The sequence below is a fragment of the Equus caballus genome, chromosome 15 (genome assembly GCF_041296265.1).
Source record: "Equus caballus isolate H_3958 breed thoroughbred chromosome 15, TB-T2T, whole genome shotgun sequence".
Lineage (NCBI taxonomy): Eukaryota > Metazoa > Chordata > Mammalia > Perissodactyla > Equidae > Equus > Equus caballus.
The window spans coordinates 84,642,586-84,657,749 of NC_091698.1; the positions used below are offsets into that span (position 1 = coordinate 84,642,586).

The window sequence follows — 15,164 nt, forward strand, 5'->3', positions numbered from 1 at the left end:
TTCTGCTTCTTCAGTGTAGGGAATTTATCATACGTCAGAAAATCTTCTCTAAGAAGAAAGGAATCAAGTGGTTCAGTTCCCTTCCTGTACAGAAGAGGAAACAGACCTGGAGGAAACACAGACCATTAGCAGCAGAGGGACCTCAACTCATGCCACTGCATAGGACCATCCTATTGTGATCTAGCTCATATTATGCCAGTATTGTTTTTTAAGCTCACCAATAAGGAAGTGCCTTCCTTTGCAGAGAAGCTTTGCTTATTCTACCCAGCGGCCCCTTGACACTACACCATGAAATCCCACTCTCAGTGGTAGGAAAGATGGATCCTGGAGACCCACGCTATTGAGGCCATAGGTTGATGCTGCTAGCCCTGCTCCTGCTTCTGAGTCTCTGCCCTCATCCCCACCTCCAAAAGGAAATCAGGAAGATGCTTTCAGCTCTTGCTCTCTTTTACTACCGTAAACCTTTTTCTCCCCAGGCCACTCCCCTTCCAATCCTCCCTCCTAGCATATCCACTTTATGCTACCCATGAGTTCCTGCACTTTTCTACCTTTGTGCCTTTGCTCACATTATTCCCTCCTTCAAGAGTGTCCTTTCTCCGCCGTCTCCACCAAAGACCTATTCATCCTTTAAGGTCCCAGCTCAAATCCCACCTTCACCAAGGAGCTTCCCAGATTTCTCCAGTGAAAATTACTCTCCCTCCCATGTATTCACAAGAGGGAAGGAAGGAAAAGAGGATAATCAAGTGTCTATTAAGCACTTGATCTATTTCAGGTACTTTGCTTATGTTACTTAATCATATGAGGTAGGTATTGTCCCATTTTACTTGATGAAGAAAGATTCTGAGGATAAGCAGTCTGAATAAGGCCACATAAGTAGTAAGTAATGGTGCTGAGATTTGAACCTAGACAATCTTGACTTCAGAATACAACTTTCCAACCTACCAAGTTCGGTCTCCTATTACGTTTACTAGTGTAAATTCACTCCTCTAGCACAGTGTTTTGCACATAGCAGCCTGTAGTTAAACATAACATATTTTCTTGCTTCCTTGCTGTGTCTTCAGTATCTGTGACAGGATTCTCACTGCCTTAATCATGTAGGAATTGAGTAAGTTGAGGCTGGACCTAGCCAGGTAGAGAGCCTGAAAGAGTCAGATATGGCTGCCCCCTGAAGTGTGCGCTCCCTGGAAGTAGTTGAGCGAAGACTGCCAGTCTGACAGGGATCTTGGAGTTTCTATCATCCTAGAAAGGATGTTGTACTATATTCACAAAATTTTAGGCTATTAGAGCTGGAAAGGGATTAAGAAATCCCCTAATCTGCTGGTTTTTAAACACTTTGTTGTGAGCCCCTTTGTTTAAAAGTGGCTCACTCAAAGTGTGTGTGTGTATATATGTGTATATATATACACATATATATATTTATAAGTATATATATTTAAAGTTGAGGTAAAGAACCTGTAGTGATACCCACCCTCCAACATCTCATAAACCCTTAAAACTGAGGGGCCCAGTTTGAAAAACACATAGCCTAACTCCTCCGTTTCACAGATGAGGAACCTTAAGTTTAAGTCTAGTGATGACCAAGGCTGCATAGCCCGCTAGTTATGAAACCAGTACCTAAACCTGAGGTTCTATAATCCCTAGCTTTCCACGGAGGAGTCATGCAACATTTCTAAAGGCTATTGTGGACAAAGCACTGAATTAGTTGGTTTGAGGAAGACAAATATGAACAAGACCCAGTGCCACCCATTCAGGAGCTCACAATTGAGGCTAGTGAAGACCTAGGGACAAAAAACAGCACATGCGCGCACTTAATCTATCACTTATAGTCACCAAACCGATTCCTGACAGAAGGACGTCAGGACCCTGGCCAGCTCCGCGACGAGGGAGCAGTAAGGGTCTCCCCAGGTTGAGAGGCTCGGACATCGGGGAGGGCAGGGGAGGCGGAGGCAAAGGTCCGACCCAGGTAGAAGGAAATATGGAAGGCGAGCCCCATACAACGACCCGGTGCAGTCCACTTGGAAAAGGGCTCGCTCACAGACCGAGCTGAGCCGCTCTCCACTGGCGTTAGTTGCTCAGTCCACTCCCACTCCTGCCCCTGGCGCAGAGGAAAGCCTCTTAGCCAGCCGGGCGGATGGGGCGGGGCTTGTGGCGGAAGTCTGTGCCTGCTCAGGTCTCGCGGGAGGGGCTGAGCTCGTGCCCAGGTGAGTAGCCGGCGTTCCGCAGTCACCGGCTCAAAGTGCACTGAGCCACGAGCGCCCACAGTGCCTGTGGCCGTTCCAGGCTCTATTTCTCGTGTAGAGTTGGACTCAGGAAAGATGCGGGCTGTTCCTACTAAGAATGTGAATCCGGGGACCGACCAGGCTCTGGGTGAAAGCCAGAACAAACCTGTCCTCTTGAGTGCCTTGGTCGGGTCAGAGGACCCCAGGTGGCCCTGCTTCGGGCTGGGGGTGGGGTGGCAGGTGGCTGCCACCGGGATTCTATAGCCGCCCACAGCCTTCCTCTCTCCCCCGATTGTCTAAGGCGACTCCTGTGACAGGAAGCTGTCCAGGAAGCATCCCTCCTGAGGCCTCTGCCCCCTTAGGACATATTGGAAGTGGGGAGAGGGAGTGGGCACAAGGGAAAGTCAAGCGTCTCTGATTATGGGGAGGGGCAGTGGGGGTGACCCCTCTCCTCTTGGATTGACAGGAAGCATGGCACTCTGGCGGGCATACCAGCGGGCCCTGACTGCTCACCCGTGGAAAGTACAGGTCCTGACAGCTGGTGAGTGTTCTGGGACCTGAGTGGGACCAGAGCAGGCTGATTTGGGAGGCAGAAGCTCACCCCACCGCACCTCTCATTTTTTTTCTTCTGTTCATCTCCCTCGAAGGTTTGGTCTCTGTCATCCCAAGCTGTCCCCAGTCTGTTTTGGAGGGTGGCTCCCCAAGGCTGTTCTTAAGGAAAAGGGTATGCATAATTGGCCTAGCTGTGAACTAGGATCTGAAAGTCCTCAAAAAGCTGAGGAGGGGGCCGGCCCCATGGCTGAATGGTTAAGTTCGCGCCCTCTGCTTCCGTGGCCCAGGGTTTCACAAGTTTGGATCCTGGGCGCAGACCTGGCACCGCTCATCCGCCATGCTGAGGTGGCGTCCCACATGCCACAACTAGAAGGACCCACAACTAAAAATATATACAACTATGTACCAGGGGGCTTTGGGGAGAAAAAGGAAAAATTAAAAATCTGAAAAAAATAAAATCAGGGGCCGGCCCAGTGGCTGAGTGGTTCAGTTCTCGCACTCCGCTGTGGCGGCCCAGGGTTTCACAGGTTTGGATCCTGGCGCAGACATGGCACCACTTCTCAGGCCATGCTGAGGCAGTATCCCACATGCCACAACTAGAAGGATCCACAACTAAAACATATAACTATGAACTGGGGGGATTTGGGGAGAAAAAGCAGCCAAAAAAAAGATTGGCAACAGTTGTTAGCTCAGGTGCCAATCTTAAAAAAAAAAAAAAGCTGAGGAGTCATTCCTTAAGAAGAAAAGCATTACCCCAGAAGGCCTTAATTTAGAAAACTAACAGTAACAAACACTCCTCTAAGATTTTACAGTGTGCAAAACACTTTCAAATACATTATCTTACAGGGTCCCCACAAAGGTCTGCGAGCTAAGATTACTTGAGTCCACATTAAATCACACCCTAATAAGTGCTGGAATCAGGACTCTTACACCAGTTTATTTTCCTTAGTATTTTTTTTATCTTGAAATATATCTTAACATACAAAAGAACAATTAAGACGTGCACTGTTTGAATAGTATCAAAACAATATTCCTGTATCAGTACCCAGCTTTGAGACCCCTTGAGTGCCTCTCCCTAATTCATATGCCCCAAGAGATAATCACTTTCTTGAGTTTTGTTTGTATCATTCTTTTGCTTTGCTTAATAGTTTTACTACCTATGTATGTATCCCCAAACAATATACTAATCAAGTACTAATTACATAATATTAAATACTAATTACATAATACTAAATACTAATACAGTATACTAATACTAATTTTTTTTTACTCCAAATCCAGTGATTGAGTAGCAACCTCACAAAGGTAACCCAGTGACTTACCTGCATTTGTTACTATCTTCTTTTTGCAGATTAGCTAATGTAAGAGCAGATGGTACAAAGATAAATAAGTTTTATAGGGGGAAGGATTAGAAGGATATGACTATCAAGGCAGTGCAAGAGTGATCAGATTAAGATGGGGTCTTGCCTAGTTTGGAGGAAGAGAACAGAATTTTAATGAAGACCATGGGCTTCTGAGAGCAAGACTCTTGAAAGGGATGGGGGGCTATGGAAGCCAGGGTGGAACAGAGATCCTGTTACTGGAATAGCTCCACATCAGCACTAGAAACTTCACTAGGTGACTGGCCAAGGGATGGACTCCTTTGCCCCTCCCTGGGCCCCTCTCTAGCCTCCTTTGCCCAACCACCCCATGTACTGTCCTCAGAGTGTCCGTCAGCCTGCATGACTCACCTGGCTGCGTGTGTGGTGACTCATGCTGGACTGTGTGGCTGTGATGGGAACTGACACTCTGGGCCCTTTGCCCAGCCTCAAATTCCCTCAGGACCCCTAACTCCCGGAAGGAAGGTTCCCCATCATGGCCATCAAGAATAGGGAGGGAAGGATAGTCCTTGTGTTTCCCTCCCAAGGGATCTGCAGCTGACATGGGCAGGAGCTAGAGCTCCAAGGGGCCCAAGTGCAGACGTGTGGCTGAACTGGGGTGCTGGTCTGTCACTGCTCGAGCCTTGTGGCTCCACACCCCCAGTATTCCTGAGGCTGTGCCAACATTTCAGCTCAGCCCTGAAGATACCTCTAGGTAGCAGTTTCCTCAGACTTTTCCAGACCTTTCAGGCTTTTCCTTTCCTGCTGCTCAGTGTATTTGGATCAAACTACAAATCAAGGGAAGAGGTAAGTTTAGCTTACTGAGCTGTTTTTAGACCCCCAGAACAGTAGTTCCTAAGGTCCCATGGGATCACACTGGAAAATAGAATAGAGATTTCAGACTTGGGATTAGAAGATCAAGATTTGGATCTCAGAGCCATGGCACTTAGCTGTGTGAACCAGAACAAGTCAATAAATGTCTTTGAGCCTCAGTTTTCCTCATTTAGAACTTGAGTTTAGTTATATGATCTCACAGTCAGTGTAGGGATTATCTCTGTGAAAAGCTTTAGAAATCAAAAAATACTGAATAAATTTAAAAGGCACTAGGGATTGGCTCTTTGTATGAGTGTTGGCAACCCAGGCACAACAATCTATTCTTTTTATAGTGGTGTTTGGGTTGGCTTTGTTCCACCTGCCATAAATCTGAACATGGATAACTGTCTTAGCCTTGGTTCTCCGAAAAGCAGAGCCTGAAGCTTCTGTGCAGGTACTTTGTAAGGGAGTAGGAAGCGATCCCATGGGGGGAAGAGGGAGAGCTGATATAAGGATGCATCATCAAATTGGACACTGCTTAGGGCACCTGGCCACTCAATCCCTTAAAACTGACAGAGAAGCTCTTTGAAATGCCTTTTAGGACTCTATGGGTGAATAGTCTTTTCTGGAGAAAAGGAGAAACTTTTACCCACCAGCGCCCATTCCATATTGGTCAAAGGTTCATCACATGGGATGTTAATGCTTGTGTGCTACCAGGTTGCACATGCATAGTCCCCAGGTAAAGCATCAACAGCGCAGCCCCAGGTATAGCATGGGCCTAAGGCAAGGAATCTATCAGATCGAACTGCACTAGTGGCTGGAGTAAGAGAGAAGTGAATCAAGAAAATCTGAAATGGTTCAAAAGAAGTATCTGACACACCCAGTTTTGGCCAAGCCGGAATCGGGGAGGGCAGCCTGCTGTGTGTTCTGCAGAGTCTGAGTCAGCCTTATCCTGTTCTTTCTTGAGGACCCTTCCGGTCTCCAGTGGGCCCAGGGCCCAGCTCCATCCATCTTAGGCCACCTGGTCCTGCTGTGGGAGCAGCTGAGCTTCTGCAGACACTAGTTTCCCTGGAATCTGAATTGAGCCAGGAAGTGAGAGCTCAGTAGGCATTAGAGACCATCCAGTCCAGCCACTAATACTACAGAGAAGAAAACTGAGGCAAGAGGGGGGAGTGACATGCACTAAGGTCTCACATGGTCAGTAGTGGAGCTAGCATTAGAACCTGGGGCACTTCCCAATGTACTGCCCTGTACTTGAGACTCCTGGGGCCTCAGAATGCTAAGTGTAGCCCCAGCTTGTCTGGGCTTAGATACCTCACAAGCTGCAGAACCTTCCAGTTTGTCTCAATTTCTAGCTGTAGGACGGGTTCAGGCCAGGTATGGAGAGAGCATTCAGACCAATCCAAGAGGATGCACTCTCCCCTCTCACTGCTGGACTTCAGCTCCCTCGGGGCTCTGGCAGACCAAGCCCCTGCCCCAGGCAGCTATTTAGTTATTGGAGACTTTTGGGAGGAATGTGTTGACAGCACCACTGGCCCCATGCCGGTTCCTATACCTGCTGACCCAGGCCTCCTACACTCAAGGACTCCCTGCTTCTCATTCCAACTTCCTGCCCCTCTGCCTTCTCATCTTCCATTAACACTTTATTTTCATGCATTTAAAACTCCATGCACAAAAGCCAGAAGAGGAACAAAATAGAGGAAATAGGGAATTTGCCCTGACCTGTGCTTAAGAAAAGGGTATGAAGTTGGGGCTTTTTCACTAGTGGGCAGGGAGTGGTCCCAAATAGATCTGTGCTCAAAGGTAGGCTGTCCCCCACCCCGCTACTCTGCTGGATCTGGTGGCGAGTGATGGCATGAGAATTGGCACCTACCCAGGGGTATGATGTCACACCCACGCCAGCATCTGCCCGCTGGGCTCTGTGCCCAGCCTGTCATTGGGGCACCACTACCCGGCAGCCCCTTGCCCTGCCTCATCGGGGCTGGGGCATTATGACTCTGCAGGCCTCCAGCCTCAACCCTCTGGAAACAAGCCCAAGGAAAGGGGATCCAGAGCACCGGAAGATCCAGATCAACCTAATATGTGCAGAAGGATTCCCAGAGCCTGGGGTGTTTGGGTCTGCTTGGGCCCTGGGGTTGGGGAAGATGGAATGAAGAATCTGAATGGCAGCCCTTCCTGTTCAAACAATCACTTGGACTGGAAATGCAAGCCTTGCTCTATGCTTTGACCAAAGCCGGAGACCACCCTGGAGTTGCTGCAGGCCAGGAGGCCTGATGATCTGCGGGCAGAGGAGGAACCTCTGGGCACTGGTCTGTCAGAAATGGACAGAACTAGCAGGGGCTACAGAGCTACACACCACCTTCTGACTCCTGTGGCTACCCTTTCACTTGGTGGTCCCTCAGGCTTGATGGGCGTGGTTTGGGGGCCTGGGAGCCATCTTTCTCAAAGGCTGCAGGCTGCCAGGACTATGGGGCTAGAAGTCAGGGACTTTGGTTTTCATTTCTGCTCTGCCTTTAGCTTGTGTGACTGTTGGCAAACCATGAAGAGTGAAAACACATACCTCTCTTTGTGACTCCTTCCTTCCCAGGAATATTGCTGCTTGCCATCCCCAGAGGTGGTCACATTCTGAGCAGTAAAAGAGGGAGGAAGAGCATTAGTCCAGGAAGTGTCTTTGATATGTGGGCCTTTGGGACCTTGTTTGGGCAGGAACCCCCTGCCAGTAGCAGCTGTAGGAGCCTCTTGGCGCCCTCTGGCCCCTAAGCCCAAGTCTCGGTCTGTCCTGGGAATTCCCTGACCTGTTCCTCCCTGGGAGAAGGCCTGGGTTCAGGTCCCAACTCCACTCCTTACCGTCACCTCATCTCTCAGAGACATTAAGTGGATGTGTGACCCCTTACCTCCCAGACCTTTTGTGATGATTAAATGTGTGGGAACCCTTTGTAAACTGTAAACATCTTGCCAAAGCAGAATGTTCAACTGTTAGTTCCTTCATTTAAGAAGTGACCACCTTTTTATTCCACCCTGCCCAGGCCTTCTCAGGGTCACTCTGCCATTTATGCGTGGCCACAGCAGCTCCCTCCTCCCCGTAGTGCAGCTGGTGACCCCAAGTTGTCAGAGGGGGAGAGGGAGTTAAGTCCTGGCTGCATGAGTGGGGAGCAAGCCCTCAGTACCACTGGTCCTCACACCTTGAGCCTGACCTTCAGTCCTTCGGGCTAGACTTTTCAGAGCAGTCCTGTTGTTTGGAGTGATACATTTGACATATTTCCTTGGTATATTTTCTGAGCACCTGCCCAGGGCTCTTTTAGGTGTGGCAGGGGATAAGAGAACAACGATGTCTAAGATTCTGTCCTTGTCCTCTGGGAGGTCGTGTGTAGGCATGTTCTGGGAAAAGCTTCCACCACTTTGGGAGTTTGAGGGAGAGAGGAAGCAGGGTTGCCTTAACAGGTGTGCTGAGGGTCCCAGAGCTGCTTCATGGCTGGGAGTGCCAGCAGCCTAGGTCACCTATGGGTGCCCCAGCTCCAGCCCCAGCCCTAGCTGTCAGCCTTACCCAGCTTCCTCTGACGAGGCTGCTCAGGGGCAGGACTGTGCAGAGAGTGCGGGGGAAGAGCAGTGAGTGTGCAGCCAGCACGGACGTCAGAGCCAGCCAGGCCAAGGAATGGGGTTGAAGGATGTGTTTGCCCAGTGCTAATTGAGGGCACAAGGACAGTGGTGGTTATGGGGCTGGAGGGGGGCTCTTATTACTCAGTGAGATGGGCAGGCGAGCTGGAGATCACATGGTCACTCCCAAGTGGCCCTATAAATGTATGTTTGCTAGAAACCATCACACCACCATAACTGACAGGGGGTCTGTAAATAGTGGTGATTTCTGTCTTGGTTTGTGGGTGTGGGTATCTGACTAGTGCTGCTTGGAGCTGGGTGTCTGTGCAAGTGAGGGGAAGAGAAGTGGATGCAAAGGCCTGGGGGAGAAGTGGCTATAATACCTATTGCCAGCTCAATCTGAGGTTGTGAATGGGGAAGTCTGGGTTTACCTGATTGTGCTAAGAAGTGACCAGGACTCTTCCTCGTGGGGACTCTTACCGGCTAAACCAGTCATCTTCCTGCTGGGACCATTTGAGCACTCATGTTTTAGAAAAAGTTATTCTTGCTGTTCTCCACAAATAGAGCTCCCCAAAACCAAGGTGAAGGGCATTGGTCAGGGTCTTACCTTGCACTGGGGGAAAAAACCCAGGGTTCCTTACCATTCTATACATGATCTATTCATCGTGTGGTGTCCTGGAAAGAACACTGTCTAGGAAGTCAAGCCACCTGGTTCTTGCCTTGGCTCTGCCACTTACTGGTTATGTGAGGTCCCAGACCTTCATTTCCATACCTCTAAAATAAGGGGTTTGGATGGAATTGTCTGGAAGGCCTTTCCAATTCTAACAGTCCATGGTTCTCAGCTCTTGATACCTTAGATTCTTTTTGCTCTATCTGCAGTTTCTGACTCTGACTTCCCTTTGTTGCTCAATACAGAGTTCTTAGGCCCTGGCCTGCTCAAGGCTGCCCATCTCAGTTTCCAACAGGATGCATATGAGATATCACCCTCCTTGGAGAGGTATCACCATCCTTGAGGCAACAGGAAGGGACTAGCCATTTGCCCCAGAATTAAGCCCTTGGGCTCAGAGTACCAGAGCCTCATTTGGGGACTTTCCTCCCTCCTTGGAGTGGCAGCCTATCCCCAGGAGGTGTCCTGACAACACCCATATGCCTTTCACAGGGTCTCTGATGGGTCTAGGTGACGTTATCTCACAGCAACTGGTGGAGAGGAGAGGTCTGTGGGAACACCAGACTAGCCGGACTCTGACCATGTTCTCTCTGGGCTGTGGCTTTGTGGTAAGTTCTGCCCACAGCAGGGCTGCTGGTGGATTGGACAGTGGTCTTAGTTCTGTTTGGTTTCCCCTGGCCTCTCTCATATCTGAGCCAACCTTGAGTTTCTGTTTCCCCTGGGATTTGGCTTCTAATACTCAAGGAGAAACTTTGTGATATAAAAGCCAAGTGCTCCCCTCACTACATCCCTGCTCCCCTCTCTGGGCTTTACTTTCAGGGCCCTGTAGTAGGAGGCTGGTACAGGGTTTTGGACCGGCTCATCCCTGGTACCACCAAAGTGGATGCACTAAAGAAGATGCTGTTGGATCAGGTGAGCAGAAGGAAAAGGGAGTTGGGAAGGGTGAGCTATGTTGGGGGTGTGTTGGGGGTGTGTTGGGGGTCAGCTACTCACAGCACTTTCATTTCTCTTCCCTAGGGGGGCTTTGCCCCGTGTTTTCTAGGCTGTTTCCTCCCACTGGTAGGAGCAGTCAATGGATTGTCAGCCCAGGATAATTGGGCCAAACTCCAGCGGGTGAGCTGGACAGTGTGGGGAAGATCTCTGGCTGGCAGACTGGCAGGTCGGGAATGAGGCAGGGTTTGTGGAATGAGAAAGGTGAAGTGCAGCTAGATCCCAGGCTCTGGAGGGGAGGAGCTGAGGGGGTGTGATGCAGAAATACGTCCTTCGAACAGAAGTCTATGTGTGATATTTAGACTGGGAGGTGAGAGATGCTTGGAAATGCAAGTGTTAACTTGTTCCTTCTCTGTCTCCTTAGGATTATCCTGATGCCCTCATCACCAACTACTATGTAAGAGCTGACACCTCAACTGCCTGTTTTCCTGCTTCCTTGAATCCAGATGTGCCCAGGGATTGGGGTCCTCCTGACATAGAAGTCCCTCAGTTGGGATTGCTCTCTTGTTCCCAGTGTGGGCACATACTCAGGAAAGCGCTCACCCAGTTGTTCAATTTGTTCTTGTCTACAGAAGTTGGAGTAAGACCAGACAAGGCAGTGAGTCTGGGGGTCAGGTGATGGAGGCAGCTCCCCAACATTTACATTCTCTCTCTTGTAGCTCTGGCCTGCTGTGCAGTTAGCCAACTTCTACCTGGTCCCCCTTCATTACAGGTATGACAGATCCCTACCCTACCCTTCAAGGAAGATCTATATTATGAACAGTTGTAGATGAAGTGATTCTCATTTCAACCTAGAACTACTTTAAAGATTTTATTTTTCCTTGTTCTCCCCAAAGTCCCCCAGTACATAGTTGTATATTTTTAGTTGTGGGTCTTTCTAGTTGTGGCATGTGGGATGCCACCTCACTATGGCCTGATGAGCGGTGCCATGTCCACACCCAGGGTCCAAACTAGCGAAACCCTGGGCCGCTGAAGCAGAGCACATGAACTTAACCACTCGGCCATGGGGCCGGCCCCCAACCTTGAACTACTTTAGACCCTCCAGAACCCTCTGCCCTGTTCAGAGCTCCTCAGACTCTCTAGCATTTTATTCAGAACCTCTTATCATTACAGAGCCTGTCCCAGGGTGTCTGCCCATTGCCCTTCTTCATCTTCCTAGGGAGGGTCCTGCTCCACACCCCTGGTCTCCATCCCACCTGAGCTCTCTACCTTTGCTGCGGGGACAGTTCCTGGGGTGCTGCAGCCTGGATTAGATAGAAAGGTAGCCCAAAGAACCAAGTAGGAACCTGGTCGGGTTACTGTACTGCAAAGTAGCATTTTACCCTAATAATAAAGGTAGTTGCTGAAACCACAATAAAAAATATAGTGGAACTCAAGATGAGTAGTTAAAATTATTGGAGGTGAGGGGCGCTTTGAGAACAGGGAAAAATATGAAACTCTGTAGGGGGAATGTGGTCAAAATTTACATGAATAGCATTGCTAAAAGGAATATAGACTTATGAACCAAGTCTTAAACATTAGGGTCCTTGCAACACTCTTTGAAACTAAAGGAAGGTAAAGTTAAAAAAGAAAAGGAAGTTCTATTTTGTATGGCAGATGGCAGATAGTACATTTTTGGAAGATGAGAGCTCCTCAACTGGTACAAGACAGACAGATTTGTGTGTTTAGAAGGAGCCTGGACAGGGGTATGGATAGCAGAGCCATGCATGGCAAGATGGCTGCTGAGGTAGTTAAGTTTGAGGCTCTTGTCCAGAAGACAGTGTTCTGGGACACTACCAGAACCTAAGTTGGTTGTCCTCTGGTCTGAGCCATGCATCTTTCCATAGGGGGCTGAAGGAGAGAGACCTAAATATGGACATTCTCAGAGATAATCCCTCCTTTTTCACTGCACTTCCCATCTCTTTCCCCTTGCTTGCTCCTCATTCTTCCTTTTCTTCATGATGCCATTCCTGTTCCTTAGGTTGGCTGTTGTCCAGTGTGTTGCTGTTATCTGGAACTCCTACCTGTCCTGGAAGGCACATCAGCTCTAAGCCTGCCTCTCTCCGTTGTTTCCGCCTTGCAGTGATGCTGATTGGCTCAGGAATGGTCAGACAACCTCCTCAAAGTGGGCACATCAGTTTTCACAGGGTCCATTTGCTAGTCAGAACTTAATGGGGTTAGCACCATGAAGTGGCCCATTTCACTCCAAAATGTAAACTGATTCCTTTTGAAATCAGTAAAACCTTTATAATGGTCTTATAACCCATCACATCCATAAATATTTGTTGAACCAGATGATCTTGTCAACTTTAGTTTACACTCATATCCTGGCAAATGCCACCCATCCCCACTTTTCGTAGACACATCTGTTTCTCTAACCCTTCCCAGCCCTAGTGTAACTCCAGTTCTTTGGGGGCTCCCTCAAACTCTTTATATCATGCCTCCATAAATATGTTATTAAGTATGTAATCTGGAACCTGCAGAGGCAACGAGTAAGACTAACAGAAACCTATTGGAGAGTCAAAATTTCTAGAGCTGGAAAGAAGCCTAGAGACCACCAAGCCCAATCTTCCTTTACAGATGAGGACATTGAGGTCCATAGAAGCGAAGTGACTTGTCCACATCATGACTTAGTGGCAGAGTAGAAACTTGAACCCAAGTGCTAAAGAGTGAATGTTTGAATACCCCCCAAATTCATATGGTGAAAAGCTAATGCCCAAGGTGATGGTATTAGGAGGTCGGCCTTTGGGAGGTGATTAGGGCATGAGGGCAGAGCCCTCATGGGATTAATACCCTTATAAAAGAGGCTATGTTTGGACACAGCAAGTAGGTGCCATCTGTGAACCAGAAAGCAGGTCCTCACCAGACACTGAATCTACCTGTGCCATGATCTTGGACTTCTCAGCCTCCAGAACTGTAAGAAATAAATGTCTGTTGTTTATTAGTCACCCAGTTTATGCTTTTTTTTTTTTTAGAGCATCTCGAATGAACTAAGACGCCATGTTTCCTTATTTCCTACCCAGTGATCTTAACCTGGAGATCAAAGATATAAAAATGCTGCTTCTCTGATTCCCAGGAAAGTGTTAACTTGTCTAAGCTACCACTTTGGGACAAACTCAGAAGCAGATGGACCAACCTTTTGTGGTCTGAAAGCACCCTGAGGCCAGAGACCCTCTTTTTAGGGTGCCTCAGTCAGACAGCTCTAGAGTTTAGATCCTGGAGCTGGAATAAGGTCAAGAATCCTGGCAGACTCAGGCTGCCTCAGCTGCCTCTTGGGGAGTACCAAGGGGCAGCTGAGTGCCAGCCGTGTGTTCCTGATCGTCTCAGTTTACAGAACGCATAGCTGGGGCAAGAGACTGGGTCTGAGCAGCGCGGCATTCTCCCAATGTCTCCGGCCCCTTCTAGAGGCAGAGGACAGGGTCAGCACCACGGACAGCCCCGCGGTTCAGCCTCCCTTTCGTGTACCAGAGAAGACTGGAGATCTGGACTAGTCTAGTCTGGGGACCGGCCCTCCAGTCACTGCTGGCTGTTCTAAGCGGGTGAAGGACTTTCGTGGCTCCCAGAGCAATCTTTACACTCCAGCCAGCCTCATGCCCCCTTGAGTCTGGTGTTGCTTCCAGCGCTAGCCCCAAAGACGCGAAGTCTCGTGTCCTGTGGCGTGCCCCTCGGGGTCTCGCAACTGGCTGGAGTGGAAGCTGCGGCCGTCATTGCTCTACAGTCAGTGCATGTTCCTCGCTGACGTCAGTCGGAGCTGTCCTGGCACTATAAAAGGCTGGCGGCGGTCCCAGGACAGACCCCAGTTCCCCAAGGCGCCCTCAGCCCGCCCCGAGGGACGAGACTGGAGCTCCGTCCTGCACCGTGCAGACGCTCTCCGGCAACCCGTGAGTGACTCGGAGCGTCCGCCCGAGATTCCTTAGCACCAGGACCCTGCTGCGCTCAGCTCACCCACCGAGACCCGCCAAGAGGGAGGGAGGGAGAAAAGGGTGGCACAGGACTGGGCAGCGGCTGGGGCTGGAGGGAAGGCTGTGGGCACCGGGAGGCAGCCGCAGGGGCCCGGCAAGAGCACTGGACGTGCACCGGAAGGAGGGCGGCGCCACTTGCGACTGTCCCAGGCGCACCTCACCCTGCGCTGCCCCTGTGTATTCAGGGCCGGTGGCACCATGAGGCAGGCGGGACGCGCGGCGCTGCTGGCGGCGCTGCTGCTGTTGGCACAGCTGCGCTCGGGGAGCAGCCAGTGGAGCCCAGAGGTGACGGAGGCCGGGGTCCAGGACCCGAGTCTGCGCTGGATTCCCGGGGTGCGAAACCAGAGCGGCGGGGCCCGCGCGCTCCTCTTGCTGCTGGCGGAGCGTTTCCCGCGCCGCGCGGGGCCCCGCCGATGGGTATCTGGGACCGCGGGCGAGCGGCCGCGACGGGACGACCCTCCACTGTCCATTGACCTCACCTTCCACCTGCTGAGGACCCTGCTGGAGCTGGCGCGGACGCAGAGCCAGCGGGAGCGCGCAGAGCAGAATCGCATCATATTCGACTCGGTGGGCAAGTGATCTGCAGGGTCCGGGGCCCCGAAAACCTCGACCTCCATCCCCCACCCCTGGGCTAGGAAGTGCGCGCCCGGAACTGCCCCAGTCCCACAGCTCTAGAACTGCCCAGGGATACCCTGAGCACTCTCTGCGTTGCTAGTTTTTAATAAAAGTGCTGAAGAGCCTTTGGCCTCTGTTGTGGGGGCGCGGGAAGCCCAGCGGGGTGAGAACTGTTGGGAAAGTGGGGACTCCCAGGCCGGCGGGAGGGAACCAGGTGCTGCAGGAGGGCTCCGCGAGAATGGCTTTCAGCCAAGGTCCTGTGGTCCTCAGCGTCCCCAAGTCCCCCAGGACCTCAAGTCCTGCTACCGCCGCATCATCCCCGACCCCTTTCCCTTGGCACTGGGCTCGCGAATCCGTGCCTGATATCAAGGAGGTGCCCAACTGGGGTTCATTCCACTTCCGCCCCCCAAATAGT

The 15,164-nt window shown here is 50.6% G+C and overlaps 2 protein-coding genes across 5 annotated transcripts; both read left to right on the forward strand.

Annotated features, from left to right (window-relative positions):
• The first annotated feature begins 2,102 nt into the window (after nt 1-2,102).
• MPV17 (mitochondrial inner membrane protein MPV17) lies at nt 2,103-13,120 on the forward strand. 4 transcript variants are annotated; one of them, XM_003363027.5, is made up of 8 exons: nt 2,106-2,201; nt 2,686-2,760; nt 9,696-9,811; nt 10,023-10,115; nt 10,221-10,316; nt 10,558-10,590; nt 10,853-10,905; nt 12,154-13,120. In XM_003363027.5, exons 1-8 carry the CDS (start codon nt 2,132-2,134, stop codon nt 12,221-12,223), a joined length of 606 nt encoding a protein of 201 aa, XP_003363075.2. In that variant the 5' UTR covers nt 2,106-2,131; the 3' UTR covers nt 12,224-13,120. The 4 variants fall into 4 exon arrangements, with proteins under 4 accessions (XP_070091799.1, XP_003363075.2, XP_070091801.1 ...); XM_070235698.1 differs by lacking the exon at nt 10,853-10,905 and having other exon boundaries at nt 2,103-2,201; nt 10,558-10,791; XM_070235700.1 differs by lacking the exon at nt 10,853-10,905 and having other exon boundaries at nt 2,115-2,201.
• On the forward strand, nt 12,871-14,874 carry UCN (urocortin). Its single transcript, XM_023619337.2, has 2 exons — nt 12,871-14,053; nt 14,320-14,874. Exon 2 carries the CDS (start codon nt 14,333-14,335, stop codon nt 14,711-14,713), a length of 381 nt encoding a protein of 126 aa, XP_023475105.1. The 5' UTR covers nt 12,871-14,053; nt 14,320-14,332; the 3' UTR covers nt 14,714-14,874.
• The last annotated feature ends 290 nt before the right edge of the window (nt 14,875-15,164 follow it).